Raw genomic sequence first — 18913 nt, 5'->3', positions numbered from 1 at the left:
GTTTCTGAATGTAAATGTTTTTACATTATCTTTTTTGTTGCATTCCTAGTTTTGATTCTTTGCAACCACCTAAAAGCTTAGGTACTGGGTGGAATACAATGTAATAAATAAAATAAAAACAATCATTGCAAAGTTTTAAGAAGGCCTGATGATTTCCCTATCTTCTCTGGATTTTTCCCTGGGCATATTTTATTTGACCATTCTTCAGCATTATCTGCAAATCTGTTATGGATTTTAGTGCAGTCTGGGCTGGATGTTTTATTCTTGGGGTTTGTTGATTTAATTAATTTATGCTGATTTTATCGTGGGATGGGATTTTATGATGTAAGCTGCAGAAAGAGAGCTTTTGCATTGAAAGATGGCCCAGAAATACTTTAAATAAGTAAATACATGTGCTTCATGTATTTTTGAGTGCAAAGATGCTTATTCCCACATACAGAAAAATTTGAGCATGCCTCATACTGAGATGCTGCTGAATGTTCACAGAGAAAGTGGGTCATTAAATTCCTTGGAGACTGCAATTCAAACAACTGAGTGATTCTACCTGGTAGCTAGGAGTTACAGAGTACTGGATTCCAGTAGCAGATTGCATGGTCTCTGAAACAGACTCATATACGGGAGGTGCTGGAGCAAGCACACGATGCTGGTGTTGAAAAGGTTCTGTGTTGCTAGCAATACGTCTCTGCTGTGACGCATAGACAGGTGACTCCTGTTCCTCCAATCGCCGCTTCATTCTGAATTCATGCTCAGGAAAGCACTACAAAATCTGTTATGAAGAACACACAAACAGAGGCAATCAATCACTACCCTTCTATCTTTGTAATCAGAGTTATCACCTGAGGTCAAGGGGATGAAGCAAGGGCTAAAGGTTCTGGTTATCTATGTTAAGAAACAGTTTAGAGGGTAAAATATGGCCAGAATGAAGATTTACAGGTCTTGGCTCTACCTTAACTGTACTAAGACAAGCTTAACAAAAAGCGATTATTTTAGAAAAAAGCTGTATCAAAATATCACAGCACGTGAAATGTACATATCATTTTTGCTTGTGTAAACCCTAAAGCCCCACAACGGAATGACCAGTTCAAATCTTCGCTGTTCAGTTAATGAAGTTCATTTGTGTGGCCTTTGATCAATCACTCTTTTTTAGCCTTCTCTATTTCAACTTAATCTAGTTCTCATTTTAACCTTTTATAGCGGTGTCCTACAAGGCAGAATCTGCATCATCCTTCAGTATTTGTACGTGCAACATTAATCTAATTCATGTACCTGATGTAAAAACAAGCTAAAGCAAGTGCACCCCAGCATAAGCTGGCTTACGGAACTATACCCTAACTTGCCCGTCCATGTGAGTCATGAATGGACTAAAAAAAATTGAAGCCTTTGCCAAGCTTCCCTAGCTGAAAGCTTTAAAAAAAGACTCCCACTTACCAAAGGCTACCTGAAAAGTGGCAATTCACAGCCTCAAGTTAACACAGCTATGCAAAGGAAATTTTCTAAAATGTGAGCTTTGAATTTCATAGTACTATTAAACAACACTTAGTTTCAGAGTGTAGAAATCTATTCCTTGAAATACTCTCTAGCACTGATGGAGAAATTAAGCAGTTTAAGCTAGGTTGGTAAAGAATAAGCATTCATATACACAGTTTCAAAGCACTAAATGCATGGAACTATGCTTATCCTTACAACAGTAAAGTAGACCACTGTTACCATCACATGCTGAATTTGTGGAGATCAGAAAAAGAGAGTTGTTGTTTGCCTGTATTCTTGACTGATTTGAACTGGGAATATTTCAGCTAGGAATTTTAACAACTGGGCTACTCAAACTGGTCACCTGTGATAAGAACTGGCTGCAGGTGACTAGACAAACACAATTTTATGAATGCTGAAGGATGTTTCTTTGTCTTTAAAGCCACTTATGACAAATAAGTAAAACACAGTGGGCTATAATTTTTGTATTTGACATACCTGGCACTTTCATGGCATTTCAGAAAGTTAACAAAGAGACTGAGTCATGTTCTCAGGGTCCTTACAACCATATCAAGTGGTGTAGAGAGCCAGGGTGGTGTAGTGGTTAAGAGCATGGGACTGGGACTCAGAGGACCTGGGTTCTAGTCCCCGCTCAGCCACAGAGCCAACTGGGTTACTTTGGGCCAGTCACAGACTCTCAGCCCAACCTACCTCACAGGGTTGTTGTTGTGGGGAGAAGATGGAGGAGAATGATATAAACTGCCTTGAGCCCTTTGTAGGAAAAAAGGGAGGATATAAATCAATCAATCAATCAATCAATAAATAAATATCAATACCATTTATAATACTTGAGGATAATGTGGCAAGCACACACCATCTCTTCATGCCAAGCTTCGTGTGTACTGCGTTTGCTCATACACATTTTTAATTTAGTTAGGCAAAGCTAAAGACAGAGCAGTCCTCCAGTTTCTTTCTCACTGGAAGTCATTAATCATTGATTAAGCTTTATTAAATGAAATACTCTTCTTTTTAAAAAAAGAAATCTCATAAATGCCTCCAACTAGTTGTATTTCCAGAACTACTCTATTCTCCATAGTAATGATGTGTCCTTCATTTTCCACCTATTTAAACCCATTATCTAACAATGGTGAGATACATCAACATATCTAGAGATACTATGCACCTTGTTATAGAACATGACTTCACTGCGATTCTGTACAGATATCTATTCCACTAGAATGTCTTTCTACTTACTTTGATCAGACTATGAAGTTTGCACAGCTTCTGACTGATGAACAGGTGGGCCTTTCCAGAAACTCTTTACATGTTTTCATTACTTTCTGTGCTGACCATCACTGTTAAGGTTGAAAAAATGCTACCATCTCAGCTCAACTTAGGTTGATTAAGAAAGAACAAATACTGAATTCTGACAAAACCAGGTGTTTTGTACTGATCCAGATTTTCCAACCTGCTCCCCACAGATGTAGCGCACTTCAGCCTGCTAGCCACAGTGGCATAGTGATTTGTGTTGGACTGGGGATCTGGTTCTAATCCTGCTCTGCCATGGGTGACTCTGGGCCAGTCACAGACTCTCAGCCTAACCTACCTCACAGGGCTGTACTTACGAGGATAAACTTGAGAGAAGGAGCATTATGCAAGTCACCTTGAGTTTCTTGAAAGGAAAAGAGGCAGGATATAAATGTAATAAATAAATAAACAAATTCTCACCTGCCCCAGCCAGCATGGACAATACTCAGGAATCCTAAGAATCATAGTCCAAAACATCTCAAGGGTCTCACACTTATTAAAGGTCTTTAAACAGAGTTTCTCAAGTAGGTCAGTGACTCTATACCAGCACTAGGCAATGCGTCTAACCTAAAATCTCAACAACTACACAGCAAAGTTTTGCATATTCTACATAGTCCTCTCTCACTTTAGCTTCCTACAACAAGTTGAAACAACTCCGGCCTAAGCTTCATGATCTAAACTCATAGTTTTAAAAAACTAAAGACTAAGGTATATCCACCATCTGGCACATTAACTCTGAAAAGACATACATGCCAGAGAACACTGCTAATTTGATTTGTTTACAGTAGCACAAAAGTACTGGCATGACTTCTAAATAACACTCCTATGTTTTGTTTTTCAAGTTACAGACACACACCCCTCCTTCCACATCTTTTAGAATACATTCTGCTGCGTTACCCAAAGGTTAGGCAAGGTTGGACAGCTGGTGTAAGAGATACCACTGAAAAGGATTACAAAGTCATTTCTCCTCTCTTTCAGAATGATGAGCAAAAGACTTTTCAAATCAGCATTTAAAATAGTTCTTACAGCTAATATAACAGACTTCTGTGTGTTTTCTGGGGAACACAGCCTGGCCCTTGGGCAAGGCAGGATACCCAAGCCAGCACAGACAGCCCCCGCCCTCCACCACAGTTTTCAATGAAATGTAGCTAACTCTTGAGAGCTGTTTTATTTTGTTCTGGGCTTTAAGGTGGGCAGAAGGTTCTGCATGTTAAAGCACAGTAACATCTCCAGTTTTCTGTCATGAAATGGACCTACGTTGCTTTGACTTAGTGAGCTTTGGCACTAAGAGAAGCAGCATGAGAGATTTACATGGTGCCTGTCGGCTCCATTGCCCAGGACCACCCATCCTTCCTTCCCTCAGCACGCACAGAAGACTTGGGAAGGAAGGGAGAAGGACGGTTACTGACCAGTACTGGAAAAGACTGAATGCTCGGCCGGATCCAAATCTGTATAACCCAACCATTTTTACACCACTGCAAATATCTCAAGACACAAAATTAGTCATATTAGCAGAATAGCATTATGATGTAATAGCACATTTCAGCAACCGATCCCGATCAGAAACTTCTTATAATAGCATGTTCAAGAATATCTCATTTATAGGGATGGGGCAAAAAAGGGACGGAGTTATGGTAGCTACTTGTAGATAAAAGCATCACTACACTTGATGCCTACTTGACCGGCTTGCTTAGAAACGCCTTCCATAATGCTTGGCTCTAAGGCCCCCTCAAGCCAGACATTTTAGGCCTCACTGTATCTCCATTATTGTTCAACAAAACCAGAAATCTGGTAGCACGTGACTTTTCCCACTTCGAATGGCATCAATTCTTCCAAAAATGGGATGCCAGTCAGTTAACTACCTGTGATATTTCCCTGGAGTCAAAACACTCCAGTAAGTCAAGAATACCTTTGGGTGACCCGTTTTCTCTTTTTAATAGTATCACAATGGCAGGAGTGAAGCCCTCTTGCTCCTCAGTTCTGCAGCAGCCACAGACATGTAAACACCATTCATTTCAGACGGGCAAAGGCAACCTGATTTCAACCTGTTTCAAAGTAAACTCCCAGCAGCCTCAGTCAACAAAAGCCTAAGGTTTTGTTGATTTTCAAGAACACAAAGAAGAATGCTGTTTTAACTTATCAGCAATCTAGTGGCTTTCATTTTCTAAATACTGCCTGACTTTTCTGACAATCATCATTAAAACAATCTGTACTGTTGACAATTATTCTTAAAAGCCAAAACTTGCAGCAGAAGCACCTTGAGAGCTGTGATTGCTAAATCTAACAGACACTGAAAAAGCATCCACCAGCACTACATGGGGATCCTTGAGGCTCACGTGCAAGTCTCTGCCCCTCCAAGATACTGAAATATGACACACCTTGGCAACTTTGGCATGGCAGGTGTGTGTAACACAGAAGCACATTCCAAGTGCCGTCACTTGTCCAGCCATCATTCTCTTTGATGGGAGCACAATCCCCAACGCTAATAAAATATCAGCTGCAAAGACGGGATGGCCCAGACAATGAAAAATAACCAAACCCTGCTGTGCCGTTGATAAGAGGGGATGTGGGCTTGGGGCGGGGTGGGGGGGGGGGAATCCAATGAAGCAAATATGGAAAACTGCCTCAGAAATGGGTTGGGATGAGCAAGGCCGTAATTTTCTCATGTTTCCTCTGGCTTTCTTGGACGATCAGTCCTACTGTCAGTTGGCTTGATCCTTCAGCAGAGGTCCTGAAAAAAATGCTCAGAATCACTCTTTCTCGGAGTCAACCCGAAGACCAAAAGGAACTGCGCAGCTTTGCTTCTTTCTAGCAGTCCAAGCAAAGCATCGGTATTTCCTGTCTCCCCAACCCACCTCTTGGAGTGATCCAGTGCAGAACTAGGATTTTACATTTCTAAAAGTCTGAAATGATGGAAAAAGCAAGTTCCTTTCCTTTTCCCACTCACTTCTATTGTTTGTTTAATCCCACTGCATAATTATCAATGTGTAATTTCTGTGTATGACTACTGAAATGTCCTTATGATTCATAGCTTAAATATTTATTTGAAAATGTTGCTACATTTAGTGTAATTTTTTTGGATGTTACTGTAAGCCATCTTGAGTAGGGGTTTACCATTGAAAAGCAGCATATGATTAAACATACGATAATCTTTATTCAGAACAAGGTCCAGCTCAATGGAATATAGATACTAACTGGTAAAACACAGTATGTGGCCAATAAAATTACACAGCCACACACTCTGTGACTAGACTCTATTCCTGTGACAAATCAGTTAACATCCCAGAGCATTTAGTTGAGCTTTCTTCCATAGTTAACTATTTGTCTTCATTATATATCTGTATCTAGGTAAATACGTTTTCCCCAGATGTGTGTAGATATGAATATGTAAGATGTCTTGAGACCTGGATTTCTCCTGGCCAGTAAGTTTCAGTGAAAACTCAGGATTCTAAGAGTTTCAGCTTCTGTACATTGAATTATGTGGAATAATCAAAAGTCTGCAGAAAGCAACTAACTGGTTAAGAAGAGCCAGCTTGTACAGGGATCACCTTCCAATTTTATGGCCCTCCAGAACAGCAAGCTCCACACAGGATGAAACATTTCTGGGAGAAAATTTGACAGACAGCCCTGAGAAGCTGTTCTTTATTGATTTAACACACATCCCTGTGAAAAGCATATATTATACAGCGAGAGCATATGAAAGGCTTTCTTAAAAAAGGAAAAACCACCACAACCTCACTGTATCACAGAAGGTTTCTTTAAGAATCTGCACTTCTCCTCCATGTAGAGCTCTGACAACTATTTCAAGTCTCTGCTAAACCATCTAGCGTATTTTAAGCCTCCTCTGTGTCATTTGTTTGACAGGAAGGTGCACAAATAAGCAGATGAAGATGAGTCCCTAAACACAGACTAGAACTTGCATCGGTGTTGCTAAGACAAGAGGTAACCAAAGCTCTAAAAGCTTCAGAAAGGTTTTAGAACATTCGCTTTTGTATATAAAATAGAGTAGCCAAATACTTGCATTGTGATGTTCAGTGTGTGTGCAAGGAAGAAAGGTAGGGACTTTACAAAGAATCCTTGGGGTTAGACGAAATGTAATCTTACTGCAAGGTCCCTGTTTGTGAGGACCGGATTATCCTGTGCTAGGATGCTTCAGAATGCTCTTGTAACGTATTTTCCCTACATCTATCAGGCTCTCAAATCCAAGCTATACTTTCACAAACTGCATTTCATTGTTAACCTCTATCCTCTCTTTTTGGACTAGAAAAGATACTTTAGCTTACCCATGTCAAACAGTTTCCACCATGCTAAGCAAGTGCAGGAATCTGCTTTCTGAAAATTCATACGTGCAAGGTTTTCCCTATCAAAAAACGTCCCGGGGAGATTCATCACTGAGGGTACATAAACAGTACCCTGGATCTAAAAATCTCTCCTGTTCCCACCCAAACGCACTGCAAAAATAGTGCATTCCAAACACGGAACACAGTTTTAAAGCATTACTGGAACAGTAAAAGCAAAGTTAAGTTTAAAAAACAGAACTGTATTTGCGGGGAGACGGGACATGAAGTTTTACCACTTGTTGATCTAAATACTGAAACAAGACACAAAAATACAAAATAAAATAAGGTAGAGCCAACTTTGCCTGCAGTACAACCTAGATCAACCTTTGTATGGAAAAGAGGTATCAATAGCCAGAATCTGTAATTAGCATTCAGCAATGCTGTGTCACATGGTAACACAAATCAAATCTCTGCATCGTGCAAAAGCAAACCTTTTCATTCCCCCACAACAGCTTATTTACCTGCTTGAGGCAAGGGGGAGGCAAACAGGCAGAAATACTCAAGCAGAATTCAAACTGCAACTTCGGAAGAACAGTATGGAGGGACTGAAAGAAAAGAAGGGCCTAGGAAAGCATGCCAGTCTGTTGGAGAAACCAACAAAGAATCAAAAGTGTCATTTTCTGCTTCCCAGTGCTGGATTAAATCAGAGCAGTGATCAAGATAGAAAACTGTTCACAAATCCTGGACAGCACAAGAGTTTCAACCATCAGATTCCAAATCACACTTCGCATGTTTTATGAAGCCCATCAAACCATGTTTAAAAAGCATTACCCTTAGAATCATGCCCCCCTCTAGATTACCCCAGAAAGAAAAGCTTTCAAGATATACATGATAATTTGAACTCTTAGTGACTGTATTTGCACATGAACATGAAACAAGAGAAAGCTCTCATTTGCCAGAGAATGCTATAGGGGAGAGAAAGACTGTTCTCAATAGCATTTACAGTGAAGAATGTTGGACTAGGGCTTGGAAGACCCAAGTTCAAACCATGCAGCCACTATGTCCTCAGCTAATCTACATCAAAGTGCTTTTGAGAAAATAAAATACTAGTGGGAAAAGAATACTGTCCACAACCCCGACCTCCTTGGAGGAAAGATGCAACGTAAAAGGAATAAAAGTATCTCCCTCAAATAATGTTTTATGTGGGTTAGGTTCAGGAAAACATTCTCTCTCTTGCTTTACTGGAAACCACTCAAGAGATACCTGCTGTTTATGGGTAGCACCAAAACGAAGTGCCAGCAAGGAAATAACCACGGAATCCCCCTCAGCTGAAAGCACAGTATGGAGGTGAAAAGCCTCTTACTCACTTTTGCACTGGGTGTTAAACAGGAGCACAAGATGCTCTTGCTGTCTTTGAGCATTCCTTGCACAAGGGATGAACAGAACAATCCCATGCCCTTTGCACATACCACAGCTTTAATCAAGAGAGAATTGCCGCTTTATGTAGGTGGCAGGCATAAATATTGATACTTACTCCTATGGAGTTTATTAACCCACCTGGGCACTAATGTTGAATAACAGCTACATTGCCGAGTTGGATGCAGAAGAGTCAAAGTAGAGCTAAACTTAAGAAGAAAAATAAGTGCCACTGAAGATTCATGCAATCCTTCATCCCACCTCCCACAAGTAAAATTTAGTACAATGTATTATATGTTCTAACATACTTGATAATATGGAGTGAAAAACAGAAAGACACAACATGGTCAAAAACAGAGAGGCAGCTCTACCACATAGGCCAGGGAGAGAGGACAATAGAAAAGAATTTGAAAGAAAGATGCTGGCTTTGGCTGTGCTGCCACATTTGTTATCATTTTAGGTTCAGATGCGATGCTCACCGGGAAGCCTAAGGCAACAGCAAGTCCATTAATAAAACACTACTTTGGAAACCTTGCTGGTAGAACAGGAAACAGGATATCCATGTTAGTAGTTTCAAAACATTGTTTAAACATTTTTCCATCGTATATGACACCTGTCACCCTGAATTCTGAATGGACAGTCTGTCTTCGAAACTGTAGTAATTAGTATTCCAATCAATTATGCAATCCTATACATGCTCAACTGAGAGTAAGACCAACTGAAAACCATGGGATTTATGCCAGAGCAAGCAGGCATGGTGCAGCAGTCCGTGTTGAAATGGGGGGATTTGAACCCACATCCTCCCATTCCATGTTGCTGATCCCTAACTCTCAGCTTAACCTATGCTAAGGAAATGCTGTGGGTATAAAAAAAGGAGAAGGGACATATAGGCAGCCTTGGACTCCATGGCAGAAAAGGGAAGATATAAATCTAACAAATAAAACAATGACCTTGTCTTAATAGAGGGGAGCAACCTTACATAAAAGATGCACACTATTAAAGAGGATACTGGCTGTCATCCTGTCACATAATAAAGTTCTCACAACAAATACTAGCTCTTGGCACAGGCCTTATCATTATGGGAGCACTTGCAAACTGAACATTAATCAGAAGTTAGAGAACTTTGGTTATTTGGAGATGTAAAAAAGTAATAATCAATAACTGCCTTAAAAACTGCACTTATTTCTGTTTATCTATTTCATTTCTATGCTATCCAATAACTAAAGCTGATTACTAGGGAGGAAGCAAGTCCCACTGAATTCAATGGGAATTGATTCCTGTGTTAACATAAAGCCATCCCTCAAAGACAGGTAGCAACATACCAATATTTTATGAAATATTTTTCAAGTGTTTATAACTATAAACTTTATTTATTTATTTATTAAAACATTTTTATGCCGCCCCATTCGCCAAAGCCTTGGAGCGGCTTACAACAATAAGCTAAAAAATAATTATAACATTAAACTGTATAACTATAAAATACTGTACTACAATCTACTGCTTTTCTAAAATAACCCATTCATTTTGAATTAGGCCTTTTAATTGTACAGTTAACTGACTCAGAAACTAATGTAAATTAAAGAGTCCAAACTTTCCAAATGATAAACAGTTTCAAGGTCTGTTTGTAATGACAGATATTGAGAGGCCTAAATCTCTTGTACAAACAAACAAAAACCAGTAAATTTGTATCTAAATCAGACAGCCATCTATATTAATTGCTTAGCATAAATGTGCTTACATTCAACTCAGCTCTAAAGAAAACCCGACACCCTGAGTCTTCATCTTTTTATTCCACTGAATCGTTTTGTACAGTTCTCTAGTTTTGTTTTACTCTGAATCCAGTGGCATCCAAACAATGCCTTGTTTTCCTGAGATTCTTTTGAGGTATTATAACACATTTATGTTAACGAGTGCCTACAAATGTGAGGACCACTAGTAATTTTACAAATGTTTCCTATTTTACACTATCTGTAACAGCACGGTCCTGTGAGTGTGTGTGGCTCTAAGACAGGATTGTATTCTTTCAAAATGTTAAACTTTATGAGCCCACAGGGCATCCACAGACATGTGTGGAGCATTATGGAAATTGTGATTTGGAACTTTTGTGCAAACTGTGATGTATAACTTACCTCAAAACGTAACCATGAGGGCCTGCTGCCTAACATCTCAAAGTCTGCAATCCTAGAGACAATTAGTGAAAGCATGAACTCAACATGAATTAATTCGAAATACCCCACTTTAAGCTTGGACTTAAAAATCTAATACCCAGAAACACCAGCAGTGGGGAACCTCAGGCTTGGGGACCAGCTCAAGTGCTTCTTGGTTCTCCAGACCATCATGCAATCCCCAGTTGTTTGGGGGTTCCCAGTTTTTTGTAGAGCTGTTTTTCCATCCTAAACAATTGAAATTTCTCTCCTAAGAATTAGCTACTGGTAGCAAGAATGTTAATTAAAACATGCTGCCATTTGGGGAGTTTTATGCCCACCCTTTTTGTCTTGGTCCATCACTAGAAAGCAGCCCCTTGGGCTTTAAGATATTCTCCAGTTCTGTCTATGCAGATTCCCTCCTGCTGCTCCCACCCTCAAGAATGGCTAAAAATAAGATTCTCTTGTGATATTTCCCGTATCACAAAGCAACACAACATGACAGCAGCACAACGCCATTCCTGCTCTGTATCCAAGCAGTATGGAACAATAAAACAAAACTTTAAAGTGACCAGTAACATCTCCTTCTATAATTGCATTTTAGTTGGTGAGATATGCTTGTATCCATGACAGCAAACTGAGTATTTAAATTAAAATTCACTACATTGTGTAGGCTATTTAACTACCAAGGCCTGAAGAAATCTGGAAAACTATGCAGTAGGTTTCTCAAAGAAAAGATGCCAAATCAGAAAATCACCTTTTAATAACAATAAAATGGTCTTTATGTTTAGCTATTCTACTAAAGACACCCAGTGCAGCATGGGTACTTTTAGCATAATCATCCAAACAAAACTTCCTAGTATATTTCTTGACAATTGGGACTAATCAAGACTGGCATTCCTAAAATAGGACATAAACAGAGGAAAACACCTACCAGCTGCCTGCCCTTCAAATTTCACACCACAAACACCACTGTATTTAAACAGTCACTTTACGAGCTGTGTACAGAATCATTCCATTAAGTGCATGCAGAAACAGACTCAATAACAGTAAAGCCCATTTCAGCAAGCCCCAGTGTCTGCACAAACATCACTTGCTGCCACTATTCTCAACGCGGACGGAGCATCTGAGGACAGAAAACAGCAGTGAAAGCAGCAGGTGATTAAGGCAGGATTCAAGGAAATTGGTTGCAGGAAGGAGCCACCAAGGATTCTTGTCACCCTCCACTGGTAATAGCCCCGCTCCAACCAGACAGCCTCAAATAACATCCCCGCCTAGCTTTTACAGCTGCCTGAGCCCCCAGCAAACTCTTGCCTAGATTGGAGGCAGTGTAGGAGCAGCCAGCCAGGAGTTCCCCCAGCTGCCTCTCAGTCACATGGAAGGGAGGTTGTCCCTGAACCAGCATGCTTGCTGCAAGCCAAGTTTCCCACCAACCAGATGCTCAGAACTCTGTGCCCACACTGGCAAGAAGAAAGCAAAGACTTCTTCCCCTCTAGCTACCCTCTCTCGGCCACTCAAGGTTTCTCAGCCACCTTCCATCAGAGGGGCATTTGAGCAAAAGGGAACGAAGACCCACTGGCATGCAAATACTTTTGAAGAGCCCAGGATGCAGCTAAAGCAGTAGCATGAATGGAAAGAGAGAGCCAAGTGCTTAGAAAAAAAAAGGGGGGGGAGATCAAGGGGACAGGAGAAAACAGGCTGTCTACCAGTGATATGAGAGAAGCCTATCAGAGGAGCCTCAAAGCAACCGGGGTGAGTTCAGGCACAGATTCTTTCCTCCACCGTATGCATTGCTGTGGTGATGTGGTGATGAGACAAGGCAGATTTCCAATCTGGCCCCATAACGCTTATCCTCGAAGCCCCACGAAATTCAATGGGGCTAGACTCTCCACATTTTTCAACAAGGCACGCATAAGCAGCGAGCGCCGACTACAATCCCGAAGCGTGCCACCGCCTGGAAAGAGAGTGAGCTCCCGCTGCATTCCACAAGGCCTTCCCAGCCCACCCCCACAAAGGCTTAGCCGGCCCGAGTCCCCGTGAAGTTGGGAGGGGGGTAACTCTCCAACCAAAGCCGCTCAGTGCACCCATGGGCGCTTTTATCAGCAGCGCTCAAGATCCGTGGAAGCCAGAAGGATGCGGATGCGGGAGCGGATTCCCTTCGGGTGAGGAACGTGCACGGGATCGGGGCGGGCAGGCTCGCGGCTAAGTTGCTCGCCTCCCCGGCCGACGTCACGGCAGAACGGGGGAGGGGGTGGGATGAGCTACCAGAGCTCAATGCGCTGCACACACAGCCCGCCCCCTCCCTACGAGCAGGAGGAGCAGGAGGAGGAGCAGCCGCGCATCACCCGGGCGGAAACAACCGGAGGGAGGGAAGCAGCCCGTCGCAGCAGCGGAGCCTGCATGGAAGCGTTACCGGAGAGGGGCGGAGCCGGGGACGCCCCGCCCACCGAGCTCCCCTCCCCTCCAAAGCCAGCCGGGAAAGAAAAAGGGGGCGGGGTCAGAACACACCGTGGAGAGAAAGCGGAGCGGGCGGGGGAGGCGGCAGAAGGGGGGACTAAATGGAGAGCCGGCTGGGGGGAGGGGGCGGGGCCTGCAGCCAGGACGCCCGGGATTGGCAGCGCGGGAAGAAGCCGCCTTCGTCGCGGCGGCGGCGGCCGGACCACCGCCCCCCCCTCGCCACACGCACACTCGCGCGCGCGCGCGCATAACACCCGGGCGCGCAGCTCCCACACACACGCCCCGCCCCCTTCACACGCCGCGCGCGCGCCCCCTCCGCCCGCCCGCCCGCCACGGGTTCTGTCAGCGCGCGCGCGCGCGCCTTCTCCTCACCTCAGCGCCGCCGCCTCTGCTCCTTCGTCCACCTCAGGGGTTCGCTTCACCTCAGGGTCGGCGCGCCCAGGCGCTGGTGAGTGGCGGCGACCGAGTCGCTTCCCGCCGTCGCCGTCGCCTCCTTTAAGCCTTCCTTTTTCTTCTCCTCAGAGCGGTGGGGCAAAACACCTCGGCAGCCAGGGAAGGAGTAGAAGGCCAAGCCAAGCTGGGCTCCCCACACGCAGGCCGGCGGGCGTGAGGGAGCGCGTAACGCTGCTTGGTAGGGAAGCGGGTTGGGGAGTGAGGGGGGAAGCAAAGTAATGCTCACAGACCAACCGTCTCAGGACGGCCGCCGCCGCCGAGCACTGCCCGCTTCTCTGTTCCCTGGGAAATCCCGCCCCTCCCCTGCCCCGGGGAGACCTCCCGCGCGGCGATTGGGTCGCGGTGACGCCGCTCACCCGCCCTGCCAATGGCGGCGCGGCGCCGTCCCGCTCCTGCCGCCCCTATTGGCCGTCTGCTCCCAGGAAGGGGATGCGAAAGGAGGGTTTTGAAGGAGGCGGAGGGAAAGGGAGGAGGGAAGAGAGAAGACTAAAAGGGTAAAATCGTCCGTGAGGGAAGCCAAGGCCCGCCCCCGCGCGTCGCTCATTGGGCGGGACGGCGCAGGGACCGGCTCGCCTTTGGCGGGAACGGCCGTCCGTCGCCCGACGGGGAGGGGAACGTGTCCGGGCTACTGCAAAACTGCTCCAGGCCCCGCCCACTCCGACGGCAGGGAGGCCCCGCCCCTGCTCTGGGGAGCCCTTTTGTGGAATGTTTACATCGCGGCTCCCGCCGGCCCAGCGGAGCTGCCCTTGCAAGGGCGGGGAGGCGCGGAGCCCTGGGCGGCGCAAGCGCCTTCCGCGGGCGGCGCGCCCCTCCGCCGGCCATGGGCGCCTGCGGGCACGCTGCGGCGGCGGCGGCGCTCCTCGGCGCCCGCGCTGGAAATAAATCAGAGCCGCCGCCGCAGTCGCCTCGCTTGCGCGGCGCGCACAGCATCGCCCCCGCTCCCCGCCAGGCGAGCCCGAAAACGGCCGCGCGGGGACGGGGAGCGAGCCGAAGACACAACGTGCGGCGGCGGGCGTGCAACAGGTTCCGGGAGTTCCGGGGAGAGCCCCGCGCGGCCGTGCGCTGCCTGCGCTGGAGGCGCCCCCCCCCCCCCGTTGCAATCGCCGCCGCCGCGTGCCTGCACCGAAGGTCAAGCGGCCGAGGTCTCGAGCATCGAGCCCGGAGCGAGCGAGCCCGGGCTGCCGAGTGCATAGCCTCGGGCAACTTGCAGTCCCTCGGAAGGGAAAACGCGCTCGCCCGAGTCACGCAGTCCGTGATCCTGAGCATTGCCGCCCAGCCTGTAAGACCCTTTCGCTCCTCAGCGTGGTTCTATCTATGTAAAGTGGCACCCCGCTCTCCAGGCATGCGGCTGCTGCAGGACTTTTTTTTTGGTCTAAATACCCCCAGGATTGCACCCTAAGTCGGGGAGGGGGGAAAGCCCACATAAAATTGTATTTCAGGGTAAACGTCACAGTTTGTTACCCCGAAAATACTGTTCCTTGCACAGTTTGGCTCTCCCAGCTGAACAATATTGAAATCTTACATTTCGGGGTTCTGCTGGCAACATTAGGCCATGAATTGTGCCACTTACACAAGAGGCACTTCAGGCTACCTGCATCAGTTCTATGCAAAAATCCAGTCCTGTTGAACAACCATTGTATACATGTGGGCAATAATAAAACTGCTGTACTTATCCACCCACTTTTTAATAAGTATACTAGGGAGTCGTATTCTCTAATAAAACATTTTAGGTATATTACAACTCAGCCATTCAGACAGAACTTTAGATGCACTTCCAAGTGACATGAACGCATTTCACTTGTAAATCTGTTTGATCTTTTAATACCTGTACACTACTTGTTTATTTTTGCGGTGGAGCAGTGAATGGCATGTCCTATCAATCTGGATTTGCACATTTCGGTTCTGGAAACTCCTTAGGTTGTACATCATTTTATCCTGACCCTAAACATGTTCACACACACACACATTCACACCTTAGTACTGAAGCCAAAGTCTCATTTTGTGCATTTCAAGGATAAAACCACAAACTTCCCTCCTGATGTCTGTATACACTCCAGAGCCCTGACTTCGCTTAAATCTGCAGCATAAACATAGAAGTTATTTCAGATCCTCACCCTGAATATCAGATGGTACAGATCTGTAAACTTTCCTCAGTATCAGAATAACTTCCACAAGCGTGCAACATTGCGGAAGAAAATTTGGAAAAGCCGTTACCCCTTAAAAAAACAACAACTAATGTTCCTTTTCAATCAATAATAGACTTAGCTGAATCACACAAACTTTTACTGAATGATGGTACCTTAACTGGAGTCTGGGGGATGATATGGCCACATGTTGAAATGATCTACCACACAGCACTTTTATTAATGTGCACTTATTTATTTAAAACATTTGTAAACTGCCCAACTGTGCCGCAGCACCTCTGGGAGGCTCACAATCACAATTATATGCCACCATTTTCCCCCTTGCGAGCAGCTAAGGCAGGACCCACTCCATTTTACCCTGATAACAACAACCCTGTGAAGTAGGCTAGGCCGAGAGCGAGCAACTGGCCCCAAGTCACCCAGGCTGAGCAAGGACTAGAACCTGGACCTTGCAACTCTGACCACATTAGCATCAGCCCATCTCTCCTAACATCTTGTATTTCCATCTGTAGGAATTTTCAAGCATTCCCCCATCCTCCTAGAATGATACAAATATAGAAGAAAGAAACAAATACATGCAGCTCCCTGAGCTTAAAAATATATTTTTTTTTACAAAATCACACACTCTCCAAATCTCTGCAGGGAATCTTTTGCAGAGCAACAAACAGGCAAAGAACTTCTGGGGGATGCAGTGACTGCAAAGCCAGTGATTTCCATCCACAGTCGGGTTTTGGATGCTGCCAACAACCTAATTTAAAAAACAGAGCAGCGTTGCACGAGATACCGAGTAAAAAGCTGCAACCCGGCATGTGTTTCCTTTATAAAGAGGAAGTGTTGATTAGGTTCCCAGCGTACCTCTGCCTTGATGACACACATGCTACACAACCACTGCAAAAAGAAATGAAACAAAAAGCAGGGTGTCTTACCCGCAGAAATATGAACATTCCCTTGCTTATCCCTGTTCTGTGGCTTCGGCCCTCAGTCTTGAAGCCTTCCCCAGCCAGGTGCCCTCCAGATGTTTTGGACTCCCACTTTCATCAGTCCCAGCCAATCTGGTCAACGGTTAGGACCACTGGGAGCTGTGCTCCAAAAAATCCAGAAGTCACTGGGGTGGAGAACGCTCCCTTGTTGCATATTCCTATCTGTCAATCAAGCAAGTTTTTAGGAAGTAAATTATGTATACAGAGAAAGTCCATCTGCAAGACCCAGCCCAGAGAAAATAGGAAGGGTGTGTTTGAGCCACTGCCAGTCAGTGCCAGCAATACTGGGCTACATGGACCAATGTTCCAACTCAGGGTAAGGTGGCAGACCATGCTCCTTAATCACACCCTGCATGGCTCCTTCAGCAGCCGGAACAGGATCGTGGTGACCCTATTCTGGCTGCTGAAGGAGCCATGCAGGGTGTGATTAAGATCACATGTCCATCAAGCACAGGACAACGGACACTGCCTGACAGCCATCGTCCAGTGTTGGGGCAAAGCTTTTCCAACTCTACATGGAAATGCTGCCAAGTGGAACCTGGGGGCTCTCTCCATTCAAGCAGGTGTTCTGCCCTCCAGCAACTGCCACTCACTGAAGAAGAGCTATTTCGGGCGAAGGAACCTTAAAAGGCTGGGAAGAAGTTCTCAAACAACCCAAGAAGGAGCCAAGATGCTCAGGGACCAGAGAATGCTGGAGCAACGGAACTGTGTAGCCTGGCATGGCTGGCTGGAATGAAACATTTCACTGCAGGACAGTTCTTCCTTCATTTTTAGTGGTAGTTCTATAGTCCGTATGCCACCCACCTCTCACTAGTTCTGTTAAACTTTCCTACTCCTTCCAACAACAGGTGCTTTCGATATCTCAGAGGGAAGGTGATACAGTCTCCACTGCAAACTAAGCTAATTGCAGCAAGGGAGAGAGAACTTGCTCTTCGGGTTTCCGATGCAGGCGACCTTCCTCCCAGAGCGAGCTCCAGCCTCGCACACCATCACCCAGCAAACCCCAAAGTCCTCCAGCAGGCAGCTGTCCTGGCATACACCCTCCCAAAGCCCTGCTCACTTTTACAGACCCACCGACTTCCACAAGGACAAAGGGACTATCCCTCCCAGCCATTAAGCCGTGCCTAGTGCTGGGCAGGCCTCCAGTTTGCAGCAGACACGTGCCTTGGCCTCACTGTTCCAAGAAAAGAAAAGCAAGTGTCTGCCAACATGACTGAGCTTGAATGGCTGAGCTTTGCCCGTCAGGAGGAGGATGCCTACGTTAACAACGTGGAAGGAAAATAGTCGGCTGGAGATGCCTGGCTGAGGAGAGAACGCTCGAATAATTCACGTAACAGCTAAACGGATCTCCCACACCCAGAAGGAGGCTTGTGAATACCCGCTGCTTCGGACACCTCCAGGTTGCACGCACCCCGCCGTCAGAAACAGAAATCTGGTCTAGGTACAGCTTTGATTTTATCCTGCAGGGATCTCCGTATGAACACTGTGATGGAAATGGCTGTGCTCAGGAAAGACTAGACCCGGGATCAACTCCCTACACAGCTGTCAAGTTCTCTTGGTGCTCTTCAGGCAAATGCCATCTCTCAGTCTGTCCTACCTCACAGGATTGTTGCAGAGGGGTAAACATGGGATAAATGTCTCCTATCCTGAAGTTGATGATGGAAGGCAGGATTCATATCCCATCACTATAGCCCTTCTGGAGCTGATTTTATTTTTCTGAGCAATTCAGAGTTTATACTGAAGTATGTAAGTATACAGAAGTATGATTTCTCTGATCGTGGAAATAGTATTTAGCCATCAGGACTAGTATCATGACAATCCCATCCTGCATGAACTTGTCTAATTCCTGTTTAGAGCCATCTAAGATGGTGGCTCCATGGGCACCAATATGACACCTCTCTTGGGAGGGGCAGGGAACTGGGCAGGCCCCAACATTTATAATTCCTTTTAATTTTTAAAAAGCTATTTTTAAACTGAGAGGGTAGAAAGCAGCCTCTTTTTTGAGTTCAAAAGCATACGGGTATTTCGTTTTGGAGCTCTGACCCTAGCATTGCCTTGTCATTCGAGATTATTTTGGCTAGGTTCTGTTTCTTGCCAGAAGAAAAGCAAAGTGTGAATGGAATGGAATAAGTTAAGTCCTACCTGTGGGCCCTATGATGGGAAGGGCCCACCATGGCAGCCCTTTTGTGAGAGTGCCCGGGACACTCATAATTCCAAATATACCCAAGAATCCAAAAGGAGACCCCTGCCATAGGTCTGCCTTA

The 18913-nt window shown here is 45.3% G+C and overlaps 1 protein-coding gene across 5 annotated transcripts in view; it reads right to left on the bottom strand.

The window, feature by feature from the left end:
* SIN3A (SIN3 transcription regulator family member A) overlaps positions 1-13801 on the bottom strand; it is a 40659-nt gene extending 26858 nt beyond the window's left edge. For 2 of the 5 annotated variants that reach the window (XM_044438714.1, XM_044438719.1), the window contains exons 1-2: positions 13445-13801; positions 545-766 (exon numbers count right to left, since the gene is read on the bottom strand). In XM_044438714.1, coding sequence (XP_044294649.1) covers positions 545-733 — 189 coding nt within the window. In that variant the 5' untranslated portion in view covers positions 734-766; positions 13445-13801. Of the gene's footprint in view, positions 1-544; positions 767-2178; positions 2673-2721; positions 3711-10600; positions 10653-13444 lie in introns of those variants that run through there. The other 3 variants (XM_044438716.1, XM_044438717.1, XM_044438715.1) reach the window with 3 other exon arrangements.
* Between the last annotated feature and the right edge of the window lie 5112 nt (positions 13802-18913).

Source organism: Varanus komodoensis, unplaced genomic scaffold (assembly GCF_004798865.1).
Source record: "Varanus komodoensis strain SLA01 unplaced genomic scaffold, ASM479886v1 scaffold33, whole genome shotgun sequence".
In the NCBI taxonomy this organism is placed as follows: domain Eukaryota; kingdom Metazoa; phylum Chordata; class Lepidosauria; order Squamata; family Varanidae; genus Varanus; species Varanus komodoensis.
Note: the sequence above shows the minus strand (reverse complement) of the source record. Positions and strands in the feature narration are given on the sequence as shown.